Here is a 23670-nt window from a genome sequence, read left to right on the forward strand (position 1 = left end):
GAGTATACTATAGGTCTCCAAACAGTCAGGGGGAGATAGAGAAGCAGATATGTAAGAAAATCTCAGAGTAATGTAAAAATAATAGGGTAATAATAGTAGGGGATTTCAACTTCCCCAATTTTAACTGGGATAGTCTTAGTGTGAAAGGCTTAGAGGGGGCGGAATTCTTAAAAGTGCATCCAGGAGAGCTTTTTGAGCTAGCATGTAGAAAGTCCTACAAGAGAAGGGGTGGTACTGGACCTAATCTTAGGTAATGAAGCCCGGCAAATGGTAGAAGTGTCAGTGGGGGAGCATTTCGGGGATAGTGAACATAACTCTGTAAGATTTAAGGTAGTGATGGAAAAGGACAAAGATAGACCGGAAATAAAGATCCTGAATTGGGGGAAGGCCGATTTCAATATGATAAGGCAGGGTCTAGCCAAAGTGGACTGGGAACAGCTACTTGTAGGAAAGTTTACATCAGACCAGTGAGAGTCATTCAAAAAGGAAATAGTAAGAGTTCAGGGACAACATATTCCCGTAAAGGTGAAGGGTAGAACCAACAAAGTCCAGGGAACCCTGGATGTCAAGGGATATAGAGGATTGGATAAGGTTAAAAAAAGAGGCTTATAGCAGATACAGATGGCTGAAACGTGTTGAAGCCCGAGAGGAGTACGGAAAGTATAGGGGGGGTACTTAAAAAAGTATTTAGGAGAGCGAAGAGGAGATATGAAAAAACAGTGGCAGGCAAGATAAAGGAAAATCCCAAGGCATTTTATAAATATATTAAGGGCAAGAGGATAACCAGGGAAAGAGTAGGGCCCATTAGGGACCAAATTGGCAATCTGTGCGTGGAGCTGGAGGACATAGGTGAGGTTTCGAGTGATTACTTTTCATCTGTGTTCACTATGGAGAAGGACGATGTAGGTGTAGAAATCAGGGAGGGGGGCTGTTATATACTTGAACAAGATAAATGCCCACCGTGTGATTCCAGAAAAATATTGATTCAGTTTGGACTGTGACACGCACTGAAAGAATAAGTTTGAATTTTCATTAACAAATATTAAAAAGACTGCAATTTTTTTTACATACCTTGTTAAAGTGATCTGAAAGATTTTATATCCAGCAATAAAAGATGCCAGCTTTGTAAAGCTTTGTTTTCCAGAACCACCAACTCCCACCAGCAAAGCATTTCCACAATCTGTACGGATTATACGAGATATCTGCAAAATATTTTTTCTTGCTGTCAGGGGTACAGTTTTTCTTTGTCAAAGGAACTGATCAATGTTTAACATTCTCCTTTCAATGTAAAAGCTTAACAACAAAAACAAATATGTAACTTACTTAACACTTGATCGGTTTTGTTAAGGTTCTGCTGACAGCTCATTCACCCTGAACTGAAATACCTCCCTGTGGGCTGCTGTGCCAACTGGTCGGTTAAAATCTCCGTAATCCAACATAGAATCAGAGAATAGTTATGAAACAGATGGAGACCATTTGATCCATTGTTTTTGTGCCAGCCCTATGTGACAACAACTCAACTAGTTGCACTCCCATGTCTTTTCTTGCAAACTCTGCAAAATATTCCTGCTCAGGTAATTATCCCAATTGCCTTTTGAAAGTCTTGATTGAATCTTCCTAAACCACACTCTCAGATAGAGCATTCCAGATCCTAACCACTCACTGCATGAAATATTTTTTTCCTCAAGTCAGCCCTGGTTCTTTGCCAATCACTTTAATTCATTCAGCTCTGGTTCTCAATCCTTGCACCTGTGGGAACAATTTCTCCCCATCTACTCTGTCCAGACTTCTCATGATCCTGAACACCTCTATAAAATCGCCTCTCAACCTTCTCTTGCCTAAGGAGAACCATCCCAGATTTCTATTCTTGTAACTGAAGTCCCTCCTTCTCACAACCATTCTTTGAAATCTTTTCTGCATCCTCTCCAATGCCTTCACTTGCTTTCGAAAGTGTGGTGACAAGACTTGGACAGAATACTTCAGTTGGAGTCAAACCAAAGTTACATTAAGATTCATCAAAACTTCCTTTTGTACCCAATGCCTCTATTTATAAAGCCCAGGATCCCATATGCTTTATTCACTATTTTCTCATCCTAGCCTGCCATCTTCAATGATTTGTGCATATATACCCTGAGGTCTTTCTGTTCCTGCATTGCCTTTAAAATTGAATCCTTTGTTTAATGGGTTCTCAAACTGTGGATCACATATCCTAGTGAGGTTGAGGGGTGGGCACTTAGGTTTGTGAGCTCTGAGGCAGCAATGGCAGTTGTGGAACAGCAACACAGATTTGACAGTCTGGCATCGGCTGCGAGGCCCCTTTAAATGTGCATGATTCTTCTTGCCTGTTGGTGTAGCCTAACCAAATGGGCTCTAATGCTCGATCGCTAACACCAATCGAGCCTGTAAAATGGTAGGTGTCTTAGTTGTTTCTGTAGTTTAGAGGGTTAATGTTAAATAAATAAATATATAGTCTACATCATTCGTGACCTAAGATCACATGAAAACAGGAGAGAGATAGTTCTACATAGAGCCTCGTGCTGAGTCTGCATTGTGCATAGTTAGTATAATGTTCAATAAAAAAGGTAAAATTTACCATTATAGATAAAAGCAAAATACAGCGGATGCTGGAAATCTAGAACAAAAACAGAAATACCTGGAAAAACTAAAACAAACAATTAGTCTTGCTTCGAGCGTTGTAAGCCCAGACCCAAGACTGCCACATCTGAGACCCACGGCAACAATAGAAGAGTTTCTGTGCCTGTATCCTGCTGTTTGAACCACCCAACACCACCAACCCTCTCCCCACAAACTTTCACTCTGGGGTCACATCAAGTGTGAAATGTTAAAATTGTTCACAGCAGAAAAATGTTTGGGAAGAATTGCATTATTTTATGTTTTTCCTCATTCTTCCTATCAAAATTCTTCCTACCAACTTCACATTCCTCTACATTAAATTTCGGCTGCCACATTCTGTCCATTCCATGTCCAATTGAAATCCATCACTATCCTCCAAGTTTTGAGTTATACACAAATTTTGAAATTGCCCTGCACAACCAAGTATAGGTTATTAATATAGATCAATAAATCAACGATAGATTAATATAGATCGAAGGTTTACCAGACTGATTCCTGAGATGGCAGGACTGATATAAGGAGAGATTGAGTTGGTTAGGATTATATTCGCTGGAGTTCAGAAGAATGATGGGGGATCTCATAGAAACCTATAAAATTCTAACAGGACTAGACAGGGTAGATGCAGGAAGGATGTTCCCGATGGTGGGGGAGTCCAGAACCAGGGGTCACAGTCTGAGGATACGGGGTAGACCATTTATGACTGAGATGAGGAGAAATTTCTTCACCCAGAGAGTGGTGAGCCTGTGGAATTCGCTACCACAAAAAGTAGTTGAGGCAAAAACATTGTATGTTTTCAAGAAGGAGTTAGATATAGCTCTTGGGGGCGAAAGGGATCAAAGGATATGGGGAGAAAGTGGGAGCAGGCTATTGAGTTGGATGATCAGCCATGATCATAATGAATGGTGGAGCAGGCTCGAAGGGCCGAATGGCCTACTCCTGCTCCTATTTTCTATGTTTCTATCAAGGAAAGCAGTAGCCCTATTGCTAACCCCTGAGGAGCCCCACTGCATATCCTCCTCTAATCCAAATACACACTATTTTCTGTTTCCTGTCACTCAGCCAACTTTGTATCCAGGCTACCACTGTCTCGTTAACCCATGGACTTAAACTTTGTTCTCAACTATATTATGTGGCGCCATATCAAACAGCTTTTGGATGCTCATATACACCACATCAACAGCAACCTCTCTGTCACCATATCAAGAAACTCAATCAAGTTGGTTAAACAAGATTTACCTTCAGGGAATCCGTGTTGGCTTCCCCTAATTAATCTACACTTATCTAAGTGACTGCTAATTTTGTCTGATAGCCACTTCCAAATGATTTTTCACCACCAAGGGTTAAATGTACATACGAACATACAAAGTAGGAGCAGAAGTAGGCCATTCAGACCCTCAAGCCTGCTCCATCATTCATTAAGATCATGGCTGACCTTGTTATGTTTCAAATTCCACTTCCCATCTACTCCCAATAACTTTTGATTTCCTTGCCTAACAAGAATTTATCTACATCCACCTTACAAATATTCAATGACCCCACCTCTCAGGCCTTCTGAGGCAGAGAGTTCCAAGGTTGCAAATGTGCGACATTCACAATTCTCCAAGCCTCTGGCACAAGCTCTGTTTCTAAGGAGGATTGGAAGATTGTATCCAAAGGGTCAAATGGTCTACTCCTGCTCTTATTCCTTATGTTCTTAAAATCAGCGTGAATGAAAGGATAAATAGATCTGAATGAGACTGGGAATGCCTACAGAAGATACTGAACTGTAAATATTTATGAAACTTTATTTTATTTCTTTCCTGATCCAATATTCCTTCAAGAAAAGTTTTTTAGTATCTACACATAGTTCAAATTTGAAAATCTCACTTTGACAATGTGTGTCATCGCATCCGTGAAGAAGACAAGATCAAGAAAACCGAATCGGACACCTTCATTATGTTGTGCCTGATAAAACTGCAATTTTTCAGTCAGGACTTCAAAGCTTGGAACCTGGAACACATTCAGTTACAACCGTTAGAATATCACAAAGAAAGTAGCGTAAACATTTTTTTTATTCATTTATGGGATATGGGCATCGCTGGCTAGGCCAGCATTTGTTGCCCATCCCTAATTGCCCTTGTTCAGAGGGCATTTAAGAGTCAACTGCATTGCTGTGGGTCTGAAGTCACAGGTAGGCCAGCAGATTTCCTCCCTGAAAGGACATTAGTGAAACAAATGGGCTTTCACAACAATTGACAATTGTTTCACTGTCATCATTAGACTTTTAATTTTAGATTTTTATTGAATTAAAATTCCAAAAGCCATGGGAGGCTTTGAACCCCGGTCCCCAGGGCATTAAAGCAGGTCTCTGGGTTACTAGTTCAATGACAATACCACTACACCTTCACTTCCCCCTCATACACAACGAAAAATGAGGGTTGATGTCTTGCCCAGTAATGGTATCAACATGTTCATAACTTTTAAAATATGAACTTTACTCATTGTGCAATCTGTAAAAATGCACTTTTTTTTTAACTGTACTTTATTTTGTTTGTGTGCGTGACTGTGTGAGTGAGTGTCATAGCTTTAGATTCTGGGGTGAGCGTGTGAATAAACAATCCTCTTTATTTAAACCCATGAAAAGCTTGCTGCTGGTTGTTCAAATCCTCCACACAGCCAGGTGTTAAAATACATACACACATATCTTCCTCTCAAAAGCTGATTACAGAAAGTAGGGAAGGGAACAAGGATTCCCATAGTTTTCCTTACCCTGTCTGTAACAGATGCCATTAGCTTAACCTTGCATTGGAACCTACTGTTGCCTATCACAGCATTTTCATCTTGGGGATACAAATTCATGAGTGATAAAAAACAATTAACTGATTTCCCATTGCTATTCATTACGGAGGACTTTGGCAATGCAAAACAAGGAACAAACAGGCAGAGGCCTGTGATGATGGATCCCATGCTTTTTTGTAAAAGCAACACACTGCAGATGCTGGAAATGTGAAATCAAAACAGGAATGCTGGTGGATTCTGATATAAGGCCATAGACCTGAAATGTTAATTCTGTTCCTTTCTCCAGAGATGCTGCCAGATCTGTGAGTATTTACAGTATTTTCGGTTTTAATTACAAACCTTGTTGTACTTGGAATTTCTGGAATTTTTGGGCCAGATGAAGTGCTTGGAGATGGACCAAATATCAAAGCCCTATTTAATGATCTGGAAGAGCCTAATAATATCTCTTTCCTTATTTCCCTCTCTGAAAGTCAGATGGGTGAATATTTGGATAAGCACCCAGAAGGAGCAGGGTAGTATGTCTCATGTAAGATTTCTGGGTTTGGGCCCACAGATACCTAAATAGGCAGTCGACGAGTCAAATTTTGGAAATAGTACTGAAGACTTGTGCGCCCCGAGCTAAGCTGTTCCAGTACAGCTATAACACTGGCATCTACCTGGAAATGTGGAAAATCGCCCAGGTATGTCCTGTGCACAAAAAGCAAATCCAAACCGACCAATTACCGTCCCATCAGTCTGCTCTCCATCATCAGAAAAGTAATGGAAGGGGTCATCAACAGTGCTAACAAGCAGCATTGCTTAGCAATAACCTGCTCATTGACGCCCAATTTGGGTTCTGCCAGGCCCACTCAGCTCCTGACCTCATTACAGCCTTGGTTCCAACATGGACAAAAGAGCTGAACTCCCGAGGTGAGGTGTGTGTGACTGCCTCAACATCAAGGCCGCATTTGACAGAGCGCGGCATCAAGAAGCCCTAGTAAAACTGAAGTCAATGGGAATCAGGGGGAAGACACTTCTCTGGTTGGAGTCATATCTAGCACAAAGGAAGATGGTTGTGGTTGTTGGAGGTCAGTCATCTCAGCTCCAGGACGTCACTGCAGGAGCTCCTCAAGGTAGTGTCCTCGGCCCAACCATCTTCAGCTGCTTCATCAATGGCCTTCCTTCCATCATAAGGTCAGAAGTGGGGATGTTTGCTGATGATTGCACAATGCTCAGCACCATTTGGGACTCCTCAGAACTGAAGCAGTCCATGTCCAAATGCAGCAAGATCTGGACAATATCCAGGCTTGGGCTGACAAGTGGCCAGTAACATTCGTACCACACAAGTATCAGGCAATGACCATCTCCAACAAGAGAGATTCTAACCATCATCACTTGACGTTCAATGGCATTACCATCACTGAATCCCCCACTATCAATATCCTGGGGGTTACCATTGACCAGAAATTGACCTGGACTAGCCATATAAATGCTGTGATTACAAGAGCAGGTCAGAGGCTAGGAATCATGTGATGAGTAACTCACCTCCTGACTCCCCAAAGTCTGTACACCACCTACAAGGCACACGTCAGGAGTGTGATCCACTTGCCTGGATGAGTGCAGCTCCCACAACACTCAAGAAGTTTGACACCGTCCAGAACAAAGCAGCCTGCTTGATTGGCTCTCCACATCCACAAACATTCACTCCCTCCACTACCAATGTACAGTAGCATCTGCAAGATGCCCTGCAGGAATTCACCAAGGTTCCTTCGACAGCACCTTCCAAACCCATGACCACTACCACCTAGAAGGACAAGGGCAGCAGATAGATGGGAACACCACCACCTGGAAGTTCCCGTCCAAGTCACTCAGCATCCTGACTTGGAAATATATTGCCATTCCTTCACTGTCACTGGGTCAAAATCCTGGAACTCCCTTCCTAACAGCGCTGTGGATACCTACACCACATGAATTACAGCGGTTCAAGAAGGCAGCTCACCACCAACTTCTCAAGGGCAATTAGGGATGGGCAATAAATGCTGGCCCAGCCAGCGAAGCCCACATCCCGTGAATAAATTTTATTTTAAGATAGTTTAAGATGATTTAAGAAAGTTTATTAAGGCCAGAATCTTTGGGTCGGCATGTGGGGGGTAGACCCAGCTCGCCAATGCGTAAAATGATGCTCAATAACATCGGGCGTGCGTCCCAATGTCACTCTGCGCATCATTCAAATCTTCAGTTTGGCGGGCACAAGCCAGAGTCCGCTGCGTGCTTGCCGAACTGTCAAAGGCCATTTAAATATCAGTTAAACTAATTAACATAGCTGCCCATCCAACTTAAGGTTGGCAGGCAGGCGAAGAGCTCAGGCGGCCTTCGCATTTATCATGAAAACTCACCCACGGGCGGAATGAGGTTTCATGAAGTTTTTTAAAATTTAATAAAAATTTTTATTAAAATTCATAGACATGTCCCAGCTCATGTGATACTGTCACATGAGGGGACATGTCTTAAATTTTTGTTTTTCTTTATTTAAATTTTTCAAATTCAAACTAATCTCCTTGAGGCAGCTCTGTGCCTCAGGGAGATTTCTGCACTCTTTTGCGCGTATACGCGAAAGAGCGCAGGCCCCGACTTTGCCTGTCCCCCCCAATCCGCACAGGGAGCGCACAGGGCTTCTGGGTGCGCGTTACACTGGGTGGTTCTTTATTGGCCCTCCCACATAAAATGGCGGCGCGCAGCTGATCGCAGGCGACGATCGGCAGTGCACCCACCCGCGCCCGCTCAGCCCCCCGATGGGAAGGAAATTCTCCCATAAGAAACAACAGTTTAGATATATTAACTAATTAGACAGAAAGTGTGTGCAACCCATAACAGCTTGTGATAACAGCATTCTGCTCTCTAGTTAAGGAAACACTTCCCTCAATCTCTCAATATTCCTCCTCCTCCACCATCCGATGAAGGCAGCTGCCCAACAAGCACTGCCACCTCGCCAGCACTTCAACAGTACCTCACAAGGACCACCCCAAATATACCCTTTTTTGAGGGGCTGATAGCTTAGCCAGTGTCAACCACTTATTCAAACTATTCTGTCCAATGGAAACAGGCCAAGTACTCAAAACGTCAGGGTGGTTTCCTTTACCCTTTCGGGTCAACCTACTCGAGGTCAGCTTTTTAGTTTACATTATGTTGAGGGTCATACTCTGGTCTTTTCTAAACACTTGCATAGATAAGGGGGTGTACAAGACGCCATCCTAACAGCTGAGGAATGTCAACATGGCAGCCTGAACTATGTTTAGAGGTCAAAGTGTTTAGAAATCCTCTTTCCAGGGAGAGAATCAAAGTTGCTCAGCAAATCCTATAAAAGTTCTATATTATGCAGAAAATACCTGTTTATTCAAGACCCTAATTTCTTACACATGTTCAACCCTGTTCAGATCAGACAATCTGAGCAGGGGCTAAATACCTTTGGGAAGCCAGACAAAAGATAAGTATTTTAATTCCCAAGGGCCATGAGGATGAGAGATTGGCAACAACCAAAAGGCTCAAAAGCCAGCAACCATTACCACTGCTATAGCCTCTGAGGTTGCAACAATGACTAGGTTTTCACCTCCATTTACAGAGTACCAAGGTGGAAGTCCAATATTGGGGAAACATGAGGCCAATTCACATGATGTGAAACTGCAAGTCCATATACAAGTCCATTTCAGGACAGGTGAAGTATATTTTGGATGCATTGCACTTGACTTATGAACAGGTGAACTTGAAGAAAACTTAGCTCCCATAATTTCTGTATACTTTGTCATTTCTAGAATAAACTCTAAATACCATTTTAATAGGAGAGAACGAGAAATGAAATTGATCTAGACAGATAATGCAGCTCAACTAAGAAACAACAGATAATTTTAAAATGGAAAAAATCAAGATAATGCACATTGGTGCAGGCAACACAAAATGCACGTGTTTAGTAAAGTGCTCAAATGTCAATGTGAGACCTACAAAAAAATGTTTACGTGCAATTTTTTACTATTTATGACAGGAAGTTGTAACTATCAGATCCCGGCAGATACCTCAAGACATGAAATTAAAATTAAGGTTATTTATCCTTTTAGGTTTATTCAGAACAATATCAGTATTGTGTCCCTTGCTGTTTGTTCTATATATTAATGATTTGGACTTAAATGTGGCTGGCATGATTGGGAAATTTGATTCATTTATGGAATGTAGGCATTGCTGGCTAGGCTAGCATTTATTGCCCATCCCAAATTGCCCTTGAGAAGATGGTGGTGAGCTGCCTTCTTGGACCACTGCAGTCCGTGTGGTGTAGGTACATCCACAATGCTGTTAGGAAGGGAGTTCCAGGATTTTGACCCAGTGACAGTGAAAGAATGGCGATATATTTCCAAGTCAGGATGGTGAGTGGCTTGGAGGGGAACTTCCAGGTGGTGGTATTTCAGTGTATCTGCTGTACTTGTCCTTCTAGATAGTAGTGGTCGTGGGTTTGGAAGGTGCTGTCAAAGGAGCCTTGGAGAGTTTCTGCAGTGCATTTTGTACATAGTACACACTGCTGCCACTGTACGTCAGTGGTGGAGGGAGTGAATGTTTGTGGATGTGGAGCTAATCAAGCGGGCTGCTTTGTCCTGGATGGTGTCAAGCTTCTTGAGTGTGGTTGGAGCTGCACTCATCCAGGCAAGTGGATCACACTCCGGACTTGTACCTTGTAGATGCTGGACAGGCTTTGGGGAGTCAGGAGGCAAGTTACTAATTGCAGGATTCCTAGCCTCTGACCTGCTCTTGTAGCCACTATATTTATGTGGATAGTCCGATTCAGTTTCTGGTCAATGGTAACCCCCAGGATGTTGATGGTGGGGGATTCAGTGATGGTAATGCCATTCAATGTCATGGAGTGATGGTTAGCTTCTCCCTTGTTGGAGATGGTCATTGCCTGGAACTTCTTTGGCACGAATGTTACTTGCTACTTGTCAGTCCAAGCCTGGATATTGTCCAGGTCTTGCTACATTCGGAAATGGACTTCTTCAGTTTCTGAGGAGTCGTGAATGGTGCTGAACATTGTGCAATCATCAGCGAACATCCCCACTTCTGGCCTTATGATGGAAGGAAGGTCATTGATGAAGCAGCTGAAGATGGCTGGACCAAGGACACTACCCTGAGAAACTCCTGCAGTGATGTTCTGGAGCTGAGATGACTGACCTCCAACAACCACAATCATCTTCCTGGCTTCTTGAGTGGGTGGAAAAGTGACAGTTGGAATTACATCTAGAGAAGTGTGAGCTACTGCATTGAGGAGAGCAAGTAAAGCTAGGAAATACACAATAAATGGGGTGATATTGGGAGGGGTAGAGGAAGTGACAGAGCTTGGAGTTCATGTCCATAGGTCCCTGAAGGTGGAAACACAGGTGGATAAGGTGGTTAGGAATGCATATGGAATGCTTTCTTTTATTGGATGAGGAATGGAATACAAAAGCAGGGATGTAATAATGGAACTATATAAAATGCTGGTTAGGCCATAGCTGGGATTTTGTGTACAGGTCTGGTCACCCATTACAGGAAGGACGTAGTTTCTCTGGAGAGTGTACAGAGGAGATTTACAAGAATGTTGCCAGGCCTTGAAAATTGCAGCTATGAGGATAGGCTGGGGTTGTTTTCCTTGGAAATGAGGAGTGACCTAATTGAGGTATACGAAATTATGAGGGGCCTAGATAGAGTAGACAGGGATGCCCTGTTTCCCCTAGCTGAGGGGTCAATTATCAAAGGGCACAGATTTAAGGTGATTGGTAGAGGGATTAGAGGGGACATGAGGAAAACGTTCTTCACCCAGAGGGTGGCGCATGCTTGGAATTCACTGCCTGGTTGGCACAAACCCTCAACTCATTTAAAAAGGTACCTGGATCTGCATGTAAAGTGCTGTAAGCTGCAAGGCTACGGACCAGGTGCTGGAAAGTGGGATTAGAATGGGCAGCTAGTTTTTTATTTTTTCTTTATTGGCTGGCACAGATGCAATGGGCTGAATGGCCCCATTCTGTGCTGTAGATTTTCTATGGTACTATGTTCTACGAAACTTCTGGTCTTGCCAGCAGCGGGAATTGTGGCGGGTGGGGGAACTTAATTTGGCAGAAGACAAAAATATCTGTTTCCAATGCAGGATAAACTATTGGAATTTTGTCCTCCTGCCTTTCAAGGCAGGTTAAAAGCATGTCAATCTTCCTGAAGAATAATTTTGGGAACCTCATTTGCATTCATCAGCGTCCCATGCATGCTCATTAGAAAACCGCCTCACTGGCATTAAGTTCACCACCCAGATTAAGTTCCCTGTGAGTGAGAAACTAGAATGTTAAGTTTTATAATTGTATATAAGTGGCATGCACCTGGTGAGCTTCACTTCCCTCACGACTTTGAGGTCTGCAGCTGCTGCTTTCACCTTCGCCTTCACCGGGGACCGCTCATGGGTGCCAGGAGCACAAGTTGTGCCAAGGCTGGGCACAGGAGCAGGAACTGTGGGGAAGGGTGGGATGGAGGCAGGACTGCAGTGGGTGGATGGACCAGTGGGGAAGGGTGGGACGGAGGCAGGGCTGGGGGTAACGGCCAGTGGGGCAAGGTGGGGCGGAGGCAGGATTGGGGGTAAAGACTAGCGGGGAAGGGTGGGACGGAGGCAGGGTTGGGGGTAACAACCAGTGGGGAAGGGTGGGGCAGAGGCAGGACTGAGGGTAATGACCAGCGGGGAAGGGTGGGACAGAGGCAGGGCTATAAGTGGGAAGGACCTGTGTGGAAGGGTGGCAGATGTAGTATTATGGTGTTCAGGGCTGATAGGGTTAATATGGGACTGGGGAAACAGTACCACCCACATGATGATGTAGAGGGGTGGTCTGGAAAGTGTGTGAATGGAGATAGTGCATGGCTTGGGCTGAAGAAACTTACTGTCTTGAATATCTGTACACAGTTATGCTCTACAATAAATAGTTACTGTCCAAACTCCATGTCTCTAAACTTCTACTTTAGACAACAACAACATAGAACATGATGGTAGCAGACAATGGGCCCTGAAACCTCCACAAATAAAAACAAAATGTCTGCAGTTTGACCTGAAAAAAATACGCCAAAACTGAAGAGTTCACTAACAGTTGGAAAGCAACAGAAAAGCTCCATGCCAGACATGGAGGCTGAGAGTTGGGAAGAAATCAATTGTACAGTTCCTGAAGAACTCCACCATAGCACGTGGAGGATGGTTGAAAATCCCAATCAAAAAGCAGGATTAAAGAACCTAGCTATGATAAAGGAAGGGTGAGCAAACTTTAAAGAAGACTTTAAAGAGCTTCTAAACAAGGCATGGAAACCAGGTATCACTGGGAGACAGTTCATTTTTAAGTGCACGACTTGAAACACACCACAGCCCAGGTCTAGTGTTGACACCATAACATTCGGAGACTGCAGTATGATAGTTACTTTAGCCTTTGGAGTAACAACATTTTGGCAAGAGCAAAGTTAAATAGAAGGGTCCAAAAGCCTGGAGAACTTGTGGACACTTTCATCAATGACTTGTACTGGTTTGCTAAAGGCTATGAACATGGTGATCTTAAGTCTGAGATGAATCGAGACTGCATAGTAGTTAGGGTAACTGACAATATCCTTTCTGCTTCAATCCAAAGTAGACTTAACTTCGAGAAGGTGATACAGATTGTCAGAAAGTCTAAGGTCCTAGAGCAAAATAGATCCATATGAAGAGGGGAAGAAAACCATGGATCTGAACACACCCAATGATGGTACAAATCATTAAACAACGAAATGCGAAAGACACTCCAGGGCAAAAAAGACAGCATGCAATTAAACTCAAGATGGCGCTAAACAACGCAAGTGCTGTGGTGCCAGAAAGCCTGAAAGCATGGCAGAATGCTTCTACTGTAAAAGGCAGGGACATTTTGAGAAAATGTGCAGATCAAAAACCTCTAAAAATACAGGATCACCAGTAAATCTTCGCACAAAAAGCTACCAATGAAATATAAGAATCACAGCAAGATGAAGAGAAATAATGCTTCCTCGGCAAGGTTAAAGATCCCAGATATACATTCTGGAATGCTGACATATGCGTCAATGGGTACATTATTAATTCTAAATTAGCCACAGGAGCAAGTGTGACAGTCTTGTCTGATTGAGAACTGTGGCTAGCCAACCCCTGGTTCTGGTCAACAGGCACACCATTATATGGCCTGGTAGGAATCAGATTAAGTTTTTGGCATGCTTCTAGAATCACTCCAATAAGGAAACAAGCAAATATGGGAGACGTGACAGATGATTCGCAATCAGGAATTTTCTCTCCTGAGCTGACTCGCCTGTATTGCCCTCAGCCTCAAAGCAGCAGAAAATGTTAATAAATAGGCAATCATTGAGTATACCAAGTTGGAGACCCTCAAACCATTCAATAGCCCTGATGACTTCGACTGGGTCTCCTGTGCAGAATTTTCAACTCTTTCCTGAGGCAGATAATCCAGCTCCTTTCCAAATAAATGAAGGTAAGCTTCCTCAGCCTGAAGAGAAAATGGACCAGCTGGATCTGAGCGCGCCCATGACTCTTCATCTCTCAGTGAATCGTCAGATAGCATCAAAATTGAAACCAGCTGATAGGAGATGCTGGTACAATTGCATCCACACTGATCTTTCCATCTCAGGGTGCAAATAACCAAATGGTTTCAGAACCAGAAACAAAACCGAATCAGATGAGATCCACTTCTACGTTGGAGGATACAGAGCTTTTTAAAATTTATTTACAGAGTGTGGGTATCACTGGCTAGGACGGCATTAATGTCCCATCTCTAACTGCCCTTGAGAAGGTGGTAGTGAGCTGCCTTCTTCAACCACTGCAGTCCATGTGGTGTAGGTAGACTCACAGTGCTATTAGTAAGAGAGTTCCAGGGTTCTGACACAGCGACAGTGAAGGAATGGCGATATATTTCCAAGTCAGGATGGTGATTGACTAGGAGGGGAACTTCCAGGTGGTGGTGTTTCCCTGTATCTGTTGCCCTTGTCCTTCTAGATGGTAGTGGTTGTGGGTTTGGAAGGTGCTGTCTAAGGAACCTTATTGAATTCCTACAGTGCATCTTGTAGATGGTACACACTGCTGCCACTGTTCGTCTGCGGTGAAGGGAATGAATGTTTGTGGAAGGCGTGCCAATTAAATGGGCTGCTTTGTCCTAGATCATATAGAGGATACCTCAATCGTGTTGTGTGACACTACCTCCATGCTAAATGGGATAGATTTCAAACAGATCTAGGAACTCAAAACTGGACATCCATGAGGCTCTGTGGGCCATCCGAAGCAACCACAATCTATAACCTCATGGCCTGGCATGCCTCCCACACTACCAAGTCAGGGGATCCACAGTGGTTCAATGAAGAGTGCAGGAGGGCATGTCAGGTGCAGCACCAGGCATACCCAAAAATGAGGTATCAACATCGACAGCACACAACTATTTGCACGCCAAACAGCATAAGCAAAAGTGAGAGACAGAGCTAAGTGATTCCACAGCCTATGGATCAGATCTAAGCTTTGCATTCCTGCTGCATCTAGTCGTGAAGGGTGGCGGGCAATTAAACAACTCACTGGAGGAGGAGGCTCCACAAATATCTCCATCCTCAATGATGGGGGAGCCCAGCATAGCAGTGCAAAAGATAAGGCTGAAGTAATTGGAACTAGCTTCAGCCAGAAGTGCCAAGTGGATGATTCATCATGGGCTCCCCCGCAGGTCACCAGCGTCACAGATGCCAGTCTTCAGCCAATTTGATTCACTCCACGTGAAATCAAGAAACGGCTCAAGGCACTGGAATTTGCAAAGGCTATGAGCCCTGATAATATTCCGGCAATAGTGCTGAAGACTTGTGCTCCAGAACTTGCCGTGCCCCTAGCCAAGTACAGTTACAACACTGGCATCTATCCAGCAATGTGGAAAATTGCCCAGGTATGTACTGTACATAAAAAGCAGGACAAATTCAACTGGCCAATTACCGTACCATCAATCTACTCTTGATCATCAGTAAAGTGATGGATGGGGTCATCAACAATTCTATCAAGTGGCACTTGCTTAGCAATAACCTGCTCACTGATACTCAGTTTGGGTTCCGCCAGGGCCACTCAGTTCCTGACCTCATTACAGCCTTGGTTCAAACATGGACACAAGAGCTGAACTCCAGAGGTGAGGTGAGTGACTGCCCTTGTCATCAAGGCTGCATTTGACCGAGTGTGGCATCGAGGAGCCCTAGCAAAACTGGAGTCAATGGGAATCAGGGGGAAAACTCTCTGCTGGTTGGGGTCATACCTATCATAAAGGAAGATGGTTGTGGCCATTGGAGGTCAGGCATCTCAGATCCAGGACTTCACTGCTAGAGTTCCTCAGGTAGTGTCCTTGGCCCAACCATCTTCAGCTGGTTTATCAATTACATTTCTTCCATCATAAGGTCAGAAGTGGTTCACTGATGTTTTCACAATATTCAGCACCATTCACAACTCCTCAGATACTACCCAAATACAGCATGACCTAGATAATATCCAGGCTTGGGATGACAAGTGGCAAGTAATGTTTGCACCACACAAGTGCCAGGCAATGGCCATCTCCAACAAGAGAGAATCTTACCATCTCCCCTTGACATTCAATGGCATTACCATCTCTGAATTCCCCCACTATCAACATCCTGGGGGTTATCATTGACCAGAAACTAAGCTGGACTAGCCATATAAATCCTGTGGCTACAAGGGCAGGTCAGAGGCTAGCAATCCTGCAGCGAATAACTCACCTCCTAGCTCCCAAAGCCTGCCCACCATCAACAAGAAACAAGTCAGGAGTGTTATGGAATACTCCCCGCTTGCCTGGATGAGTGCAGCTTCAACAACACTCAAGAAGCTTGACGCCATTCAGGGCAAAGCAGCCACTTGATTGGCACCCCATCCACAAATATTCACTTCCTCCACCACCAACGCACAGTGGCAGCAGTGTGTACTATCTACAAGATGCCCTGCAGGAATTCACCAAGTTTCCTTCGACAGCGCCTTCCAAACCCACGAACATTACCATCTAGATGGACAAGGGCAGCAGATAGATGGGAACAGCACCACCTGGGAGTTCCCCTCCAAGCCACATAACATCCTGATTTGGAAATACATCGCCGTTCCTTCACTGTCGCTGGGTCAAAATCCTGGAACTCCCTCCATAATAGCACTGTGGGTGTACCTACAACACAAGGACTACAGCAGTTCAAGAAGGCAGCTCACCAACACTTTCTCAAGGGCAATTAGGGATGGGCAATAAATGCTAGCCTAGCCAGCAACATCCACATCCCATGAATGAATAAAAAAAGAGAACAGGTGTAAGGCTGTTGCCCTTCCTATCCCCATGGCAGTCTGTCTGTTAGTTCATACGCAGTAGCTGGATCACTCTGGCTCTCTTACCTCTCCCTGGTTTCAATCTGGGCTTATTTTAGCCACTGTCTCTGAGAGACTTGGACACTCTGTGTCCATAAAGCATCTTGTGTCCTTTGCAAATATAACATAGTAGCTACTGTGGGCCAGTTTCTTTGCTTAGAAAAAGTCTTCTTTTCAAAAAGTTCAACGTAAATGTATTCATATTCAGCCGGTGATGTTGTAATATATGTATACCATGACATTCTAAATTAATATTCCATGTAACATATCTTCATAAAAATAATAAAACAGGAGAGCAAGAAACAATCATGCATTGGGAGGAACCAGACATAGTAGGGATAGCTGAGGTATGATTACAAAAAAACCAGGAATGGGAAGTAAACATTACAGGGAATAACATATTTAGAAAAGATAGAGAAAGAAAACAGTGAGGTGAAGTAGCTGCGCATTTCCAGGATAACATAACAGCAGTAGCAAAAAGGGAAGCACCTATCAGCAAGACAAAAATAGCATCCATCACACGAATAGATCATGTCTACAGACCACCCAATAGTGGAAGTGGTGAGGAAGGTAGATGCAGACAAATTACAGAATTGTGTAAAAACCATAAAATAATAATCATGGGTGATTTGAACTCCTCTGATATTAATTTAACAGAAAAATGTAGGTAAAGGGGATAAAGGAATAGAGTTCCTACAATGTGTACAGGACTCCTTTCTAACCCAATACATAAAAAGCTGTAGGGAAGATTCATGATTAGATCGAGTGACCGGGGATGAAGCAAAGAGAAGTAAGAGAACAGGAATGTCTAGGCAATAGTGATGGTGGGGAGGTGGTGGTAATGTCACTGGAGTAATTCAGAGAACCAGGCTAATGCTCTGGGGACACGGGTTCAAATCCCACCATGGAAGATTGTGGAATTTAAATTCAAATAATAAAATCTGGAATTGAAAGCTAGTCTTAGTGATGGTGACCATAAAACTATCAACGATTGTTGTAAAAACCTATCTGTCTCACTTATATCCTTTAGGGAAGGAAGCCTGCCATCCTTACCTGGTCTAGCCTACAAGTGACTCCAGACCCACAGCAATGTGGTTGACTCTTAACTGCCCTCTGAAGCAGCCCTAGTAAGGCAACTCAGTTCAAGGGCTGGGAAACAAATGTTGACCTTGTCAGCAATGCTCACACCCCATGCAAGAATAATAAACATATGTAATAAGCTCTGATGTTTGAAAATGATTAAGTATGATGAAAACCAAGTTAATAGCTTCGCAAAAAGCTGATTTTGAGTGTCTGAGAATAAAATTTGGGCAAATAAAATGTGTGAAATAACAACATAGAACAAAACTGGGAAACATTTAAAACAAGTTTTCAACAGAGTGGAGAAAAAGTATATTTTGTTAAGAAGAGAAAGCAAACTAAACACTTGTGGAACTCCACGGATGAATAAAGACATGAGAAGAATTAACATCTAGGAAAGAAGCATGCATTAAGTACAAAAGGCAGCAGAGGTGTGCACAATAAGAGAGAACACAAACAGACTTAGGAGAAAAGTAAAACAATAGGAAGGCAAAGAGTAATGATGAAATTAAATTATCACAAAACAAAATAATCAAATGTCTTTACAGGCACATCAATTTAAATAAAAGGAAGACTATGATGGGAAAATGACCATTCAGGGACAGACAGGATAATACCGCAGGCAGACAGATTGAGAGATGGCAGACATATTAAAAAGTAATTTTGCTTGGTTATTTACCAGGGGGATGGAACATGATATTGATTGATGAGAAGACAAAAGAGATAAGTGCATTTAAAATAAAAAAGGGAATGTAATGAGTAAACTAATTAAATTCAAAGAGGATAAGACCCCTGGTCTGGGTGGATTACATCCATGCATTTTAAAAGAATTTCTGGAAGAGATACCAGAGGCATTGCTACCCATATTTAATAATTCATTAGACAAAGGTGTAGTGCCAGTGGACTGGCAATTGACTAATGTAATTCTTATTTTTAAGAAGGGGGACAGAACACGTCTGTGGAATTGTAGACCATTAGTTTAATGCCAGTGGTAGAAAAAAGTGGAATCCTTATAAAAGAAGAGAATAGAAGAACAACTAGTAATGAAAAATATATTAATGAGTTGTCAGCATGGATTTCAAAATGGAAAATTTTGCTTGGCCAACCTTATTGAATTTTTTGAAGAGGTAGCAGGGAGTAGACAATGACAATGCAGTAGATGTATTATTTCTGGATTTGCAAATGGACTTCAATAAGCTGCCGCATAATAGGCTAATAAGGTCAGAAAATGTGAAGTCATGGAACAAGTGACAGTACTGCCAAAGACTCCCCTGGTTGTCTAGAGGAATACAGGGGAAGATCAAACAGAAAAAGAAAGCGTACGATAGGTACAAAGAACGAAGCACTGCAGATAGCTTGGACGAATATAGGAAGTGCAGGGATGAAGTAAAAAAGGAAATAAGGAAATCAAAGAGAGGGCATGAAAAGAGATTAGCAAGTAAAGTTAAAGATAACCCAAAGATGTTTTACCACAACATTAATGCTAAAGGGTTAGTTAAGGAAAGGGTGGGACCTATCAGAGATGAAGATGGAAACTTGTGTGTAGATGCAGAGGCTGTGGGAAGGGTTTTGAATGAATATTTTGTCTCCATGTTAAAGGAAAGGGAGGGTGTAGATATGGTAGTCCAGGAGGAACACTGTGAGATATTGGACGGGATAGTCATAAAGAGAGAGGAAGTACTCGAAGGGTTGAAATTCTTGAAAGTTTATAAGTCACCAGGGCCAGGTGGATTGTTTCCGAGGCTGTTGAAGGAAGTCAGGGAGGAGATAGTAGATGCTCTGAGGATGATTCTCCAATCTTCACTAGATACAGGGGAGGTACTGGAGGACTGGAGAAATGCAAACGTAGTTCAATTGTTTAAAAAGGGATCAAAGGAAATGCCAAACAATTATAGGCCAGTTAGTCTTACGTCGGTGGTGAGCAAATTAGTAGAATCAATCCTGAGAGATAGGATTAACTGTCATGTGGAAAGGCATGGACTAGTCAGGGATGGTCACCATGGATTTGTTAAAGGAAGGTTTTGCCTCACAAATGTGATTGAATTCTTTGAGGGAGTGTCAAGAAGGGTTGATGAAGGTAGTGCAGTCGATGTTGTGTACATGGATTTTAGCAAGAAATTTGACAAGGTCCCACATGGCAGATTGGTCAGGAAAGTAAAAGCCCATGGAATTCAGGGTAATGTGGCAAACTGGATAAAAGGTTGGCTTTGTAACAAGCAAAAAAGGGTAATGGTCGATGGATGCCCTTGCAAATGGAAAGTTGTCTCAAGTGGTGTTCCACAGGGCTCGGTGTTGCGACCCTTGCTGTTTGTGTTATATATTAACGCTTTGGACGTGAACATGGGGGGCACGATTGGGAAATTTGCAGATGACACAAAGATTGGCCGAGTGGTGGAAAGTGTAGAAGATAGCCATAAGCTCCAAAATGATATAGATGGGTTGATGGAGTGGGCGGTAATCTGGCAGATGGATTTTAACATAGAGAAGTGTGATGTCATACATTTAGGGAGGTCAAACAGTTACAGTGATCACACAATAAATGGGAATATACTAAGAGGGGTAGATGAAGTCAGAGATCTTGGCATACAAATACACAGGTCCCTGAAGGCAGCAGTTCAAGTAGACAAGGTTGTAAAGAAGGCATATGGAATACTCTCCTTCATTGGCAGAGGTATAGAATATAAAAGTAAGGATATAATGTTGGAATTGTATAAAACACTGGTGAGGCCACAACTGGAGTATTGTGTGCAGTTCTGGTCACCACATTACAGGAAGGACGTAATAGCTCTGGAGCGAGTGCAGAGGAGGTTTACAAGAATGTTGTCAGGGTTAGAAAAGTGTAGCTATGAGGAGAGATTGGATAGGTTGGGGTTATTTTCCTTAGAACAAAGAAGGCTGAGAGGTGACTTGATTGAGGTGTACAAAATTATGAGGGGAATAGATAGAGTGGACAGGATAAAATTGTTTCCCTTGGTGGAGAATTCTCGAACCAGGGGACATAGATTCAAGATAAGTGGTAGAAGGTGTAGGGGGTCATGTGGAAGAACTTTTTTACGCAGAGGGTAGTGGGTGTCTGGAATTCGCTGCCCAAGTTGGTGGTAGAGGCAGAAACTCTAAATTCTTTTAAAAAGTACCTGGATCTGCACCTTAAGTGCTGTAAGCTGCAGGGCTGGTCGGGTGCAGGAAGGTGGGATTAGAAAGGGCACCTGGGTGTCCTCGCGCTGGCATGGACAAGATAGGCCAAATGGCCTCCTTCTGCGCTGAAACTTTTCTATGGTTCTGTGGTTCTAATGGATTGCCAGCTGGCTTCAAGATAAAAAGCAGAGAGTGGGAGTCAAGGGTGGTTATTCAGAGTGGCAGAAGGTAGGAAGCGCATGGGGAAAAACTTTCCCCCTGTTGGGGGGGCAAGTGCAGGAATGGGCACGGGCAGGCCTCCGATCAGCGCCCCTGATCTGGGGCGTGCTGCCATTTTATGTGGGCAGGCCAATTAAGGCATCATGATGTCTGCCAGGAAGCGCTACGCCCTCCCTGTGCGGTGAGGGTGGAATTCCCTCAGCCGGGAGTCCACTATTTCGCACATGCGTGCGAAAGAGCACACACGTCTCCCTGACGCTAAATGCTGCCTCAGTGAAATTAATTCCGATTTAAAACTTTTAATAAACATGTTTAAAAAATTCCCTGCCATGTCCCCTCATGTGACACTGTCACATGAATTGAGACATGTCCTTAAGTTTTATTGAAAACTTTCTTAAAAATTTAAATACCCTCATGAAACCTCATCCCACCCATGGATGAGGTTTCATGCTTTTTCTGAAGCCCACCAGCCAACCTTAAGATTGGATGGGCAGGTCCATTAACGACCTTAGTTAGTTTTTCAATGGCCTGAAAAGGCCGTTGACAGGTCGGCGGGCTGTAGCTGACTCAGCTGCACCCCCGCCCACCTGAAAACGGAAATGACGGGGGGTGATGTTGGGAGTTCCACCCGATGTCATCCTGCATCATTTTACGCATCGGCAAGCAGACCCCGCCCCTGCTCACCGACCGGAAGACCCTGTCCATGCTGTTCCACCAGGATCAATGCTAATACAATTTACATTAGCGATTTGGGCTTTGAAATCAAAAACAGAGGACTGAATTTCTTGCCTGTCGGACAGGTGGGCCCGACCCAATCTCCGGTGGGCGGGGAGCCGATCTCCGCCGGAGAAGCGGGCCCTGCCACCATTTTAAGTGGGCGGGCCAATTAAGGCCCGCCCAGTGTGACGCCCGTCAGGAAGCGCTATGCACTTCCTGTGCGGGCGGGAGGGGGATTCCCCAAATGCAAGAGTGTGCTCTTTCGCAAATGCGCTCGAAAGAGCGCACATCTCCCTGAGGCCAAGTGCTGCCTCAGGGAGATCGCTGAAAGTTTTTCAAACTTTAAAATTTAAAAATAAAAAAATCATTAACATGTCCCCCCCATGTGATAATGTCACACGAGATGGGACATGTTAATAAATTTCACAAAAACTTTAATAAACTTTTTAAAAACCTACATGAAACCTCATCCCGCCGGTGGATGAGGTTTCATGTTTTTTCAGAAGCCCACCGGGGCTCTTGGCCTGCCCACCAGCCTTATGGTTGGATGGCCAGGTCCTTTAATTGTTTTAATTATCCCGTCAATGGCCTCAATTGGCTATTGACAGGTCGACAGGCGGACAGCTGATCGCACTGTGCCCCCGCCTTCCTGAAGATTTAAATGGGGCGGGATGATGTTGGGGGTTCTCCCCAACGTCATCCCACGTTATTTTCACGTCGGCGAGCGGGCCTCGCCCCCTGCTCGCCGACGGAAAAATCCAGCCCATGGTTTCTAAATTTGTGGAGAATATCCCCCAAATTGTGGGAGATAGTCAATACTGAGCATGACTGCAGCAAATTACAAAAATACATTCATAAACATGCTGAATGGGCAAGTAAATGGCAAATGTAGTTCAGCACAGATACATCTGAAGTAGCACATGTTGGGAGATCATTTATAACTTGAAAGGTGCAAGCCCATGTGAGATGGAGGAACAAGGGGATCTCAGAGTACGAATACATCAATTACTAATAGTTGTGCCTCAGATTAGCAAAGCCACAAAAGAAAGCAAACCAAGTATTAGACTTTATTTCTAGAGGGATAACTTTGAAAATAAGGGAAGTTATGCTAAACCTATATCAAACCTTGGTTAGATCACACTTAGATTATAACATGCAGTTGTGACCACACTACTTTAAAAAGGATGAAGTTCATGGTATCAGGTCAAACATGGGCAAGGAAGCCTCCAGCTGATAACCACGTACCACCCTCCCTCAGCTGATGAATCAGTACTCCTCCATGTTGAACATCACTTGGAGGAAGCACTGAGGGTGGCAATGTTCTCTGGGTAGGGGACTTCAATGTCCATCACCAAGAGTGGCTCGGTAGCACCACTACTGACCGAGCTGGCCGAGTCCTAAATGATATAGCTGCTGGACTGCATCTGCAGCAGGTGGTGAGGGAACCAACAAGAGGGAAAAGCATACTTGACCTCATCCTCACCAACCTGCCTGCTGTAGATGCATCTGTCCATGACAGTATCAGTAGGGGTGACCACCCAGTCAATGTGGAGACGAAGTCCTGCCTTCACATTGAGGATACCCTCCATCGTATTGTGTGGCAAGACCACTGTGCCAAATGGGATAGATTTTGAACAGATCTAGCAACTCAAGACTGGGCATCGATAAGGCGCTGTGGACCATCAGCAGCAACAGAGTTGTACTCG

General features: G+C 43.7%; 1 protein-coding gene across 1 annotated transcript in view; it reads right to left on the bottom strand.

Annotated features, from left to right (window-relative positions):
* Positions 1–23670, bottom strand: part of LOC144681152 (dynein axonemal heavy chain 8-like) — a 1929890-nt gene that overhangs the window by 506482 nt on the left and 1399738 nt on the right. Inside the window, exons 58-59 of the mRNA XM_078542879.1 lie at positions 4501–4623; positions 1072–1202 (exon numbers count right to left, since the gene is read on the bottom strand). Coding sequence (XP_078399005.1) covers positions 1072–1202; positions 4501–4623 — 254 coding nt within the window. The remainder of the gene's footprint in view (positions 1–1071; positions 1203–4500; positions 4624–23670) is intronic.

Source organism: Cetorhinus maximus, chromosome 5, assembly GCF_964194155.1.
Source record: "Cetorhinus maximus chromosome 5, sCetMax3.hap1.1, whole genome shotgun sequence".
In the NCBI taxonomy this organism is placed as follows: domain Eukaryota; kingdom Metazoa; phylum Chordata; class Chondrichthyes; order Lamniformes; family Cetorhinidae; genus Cetorhinus; species Cetorhinus maximus.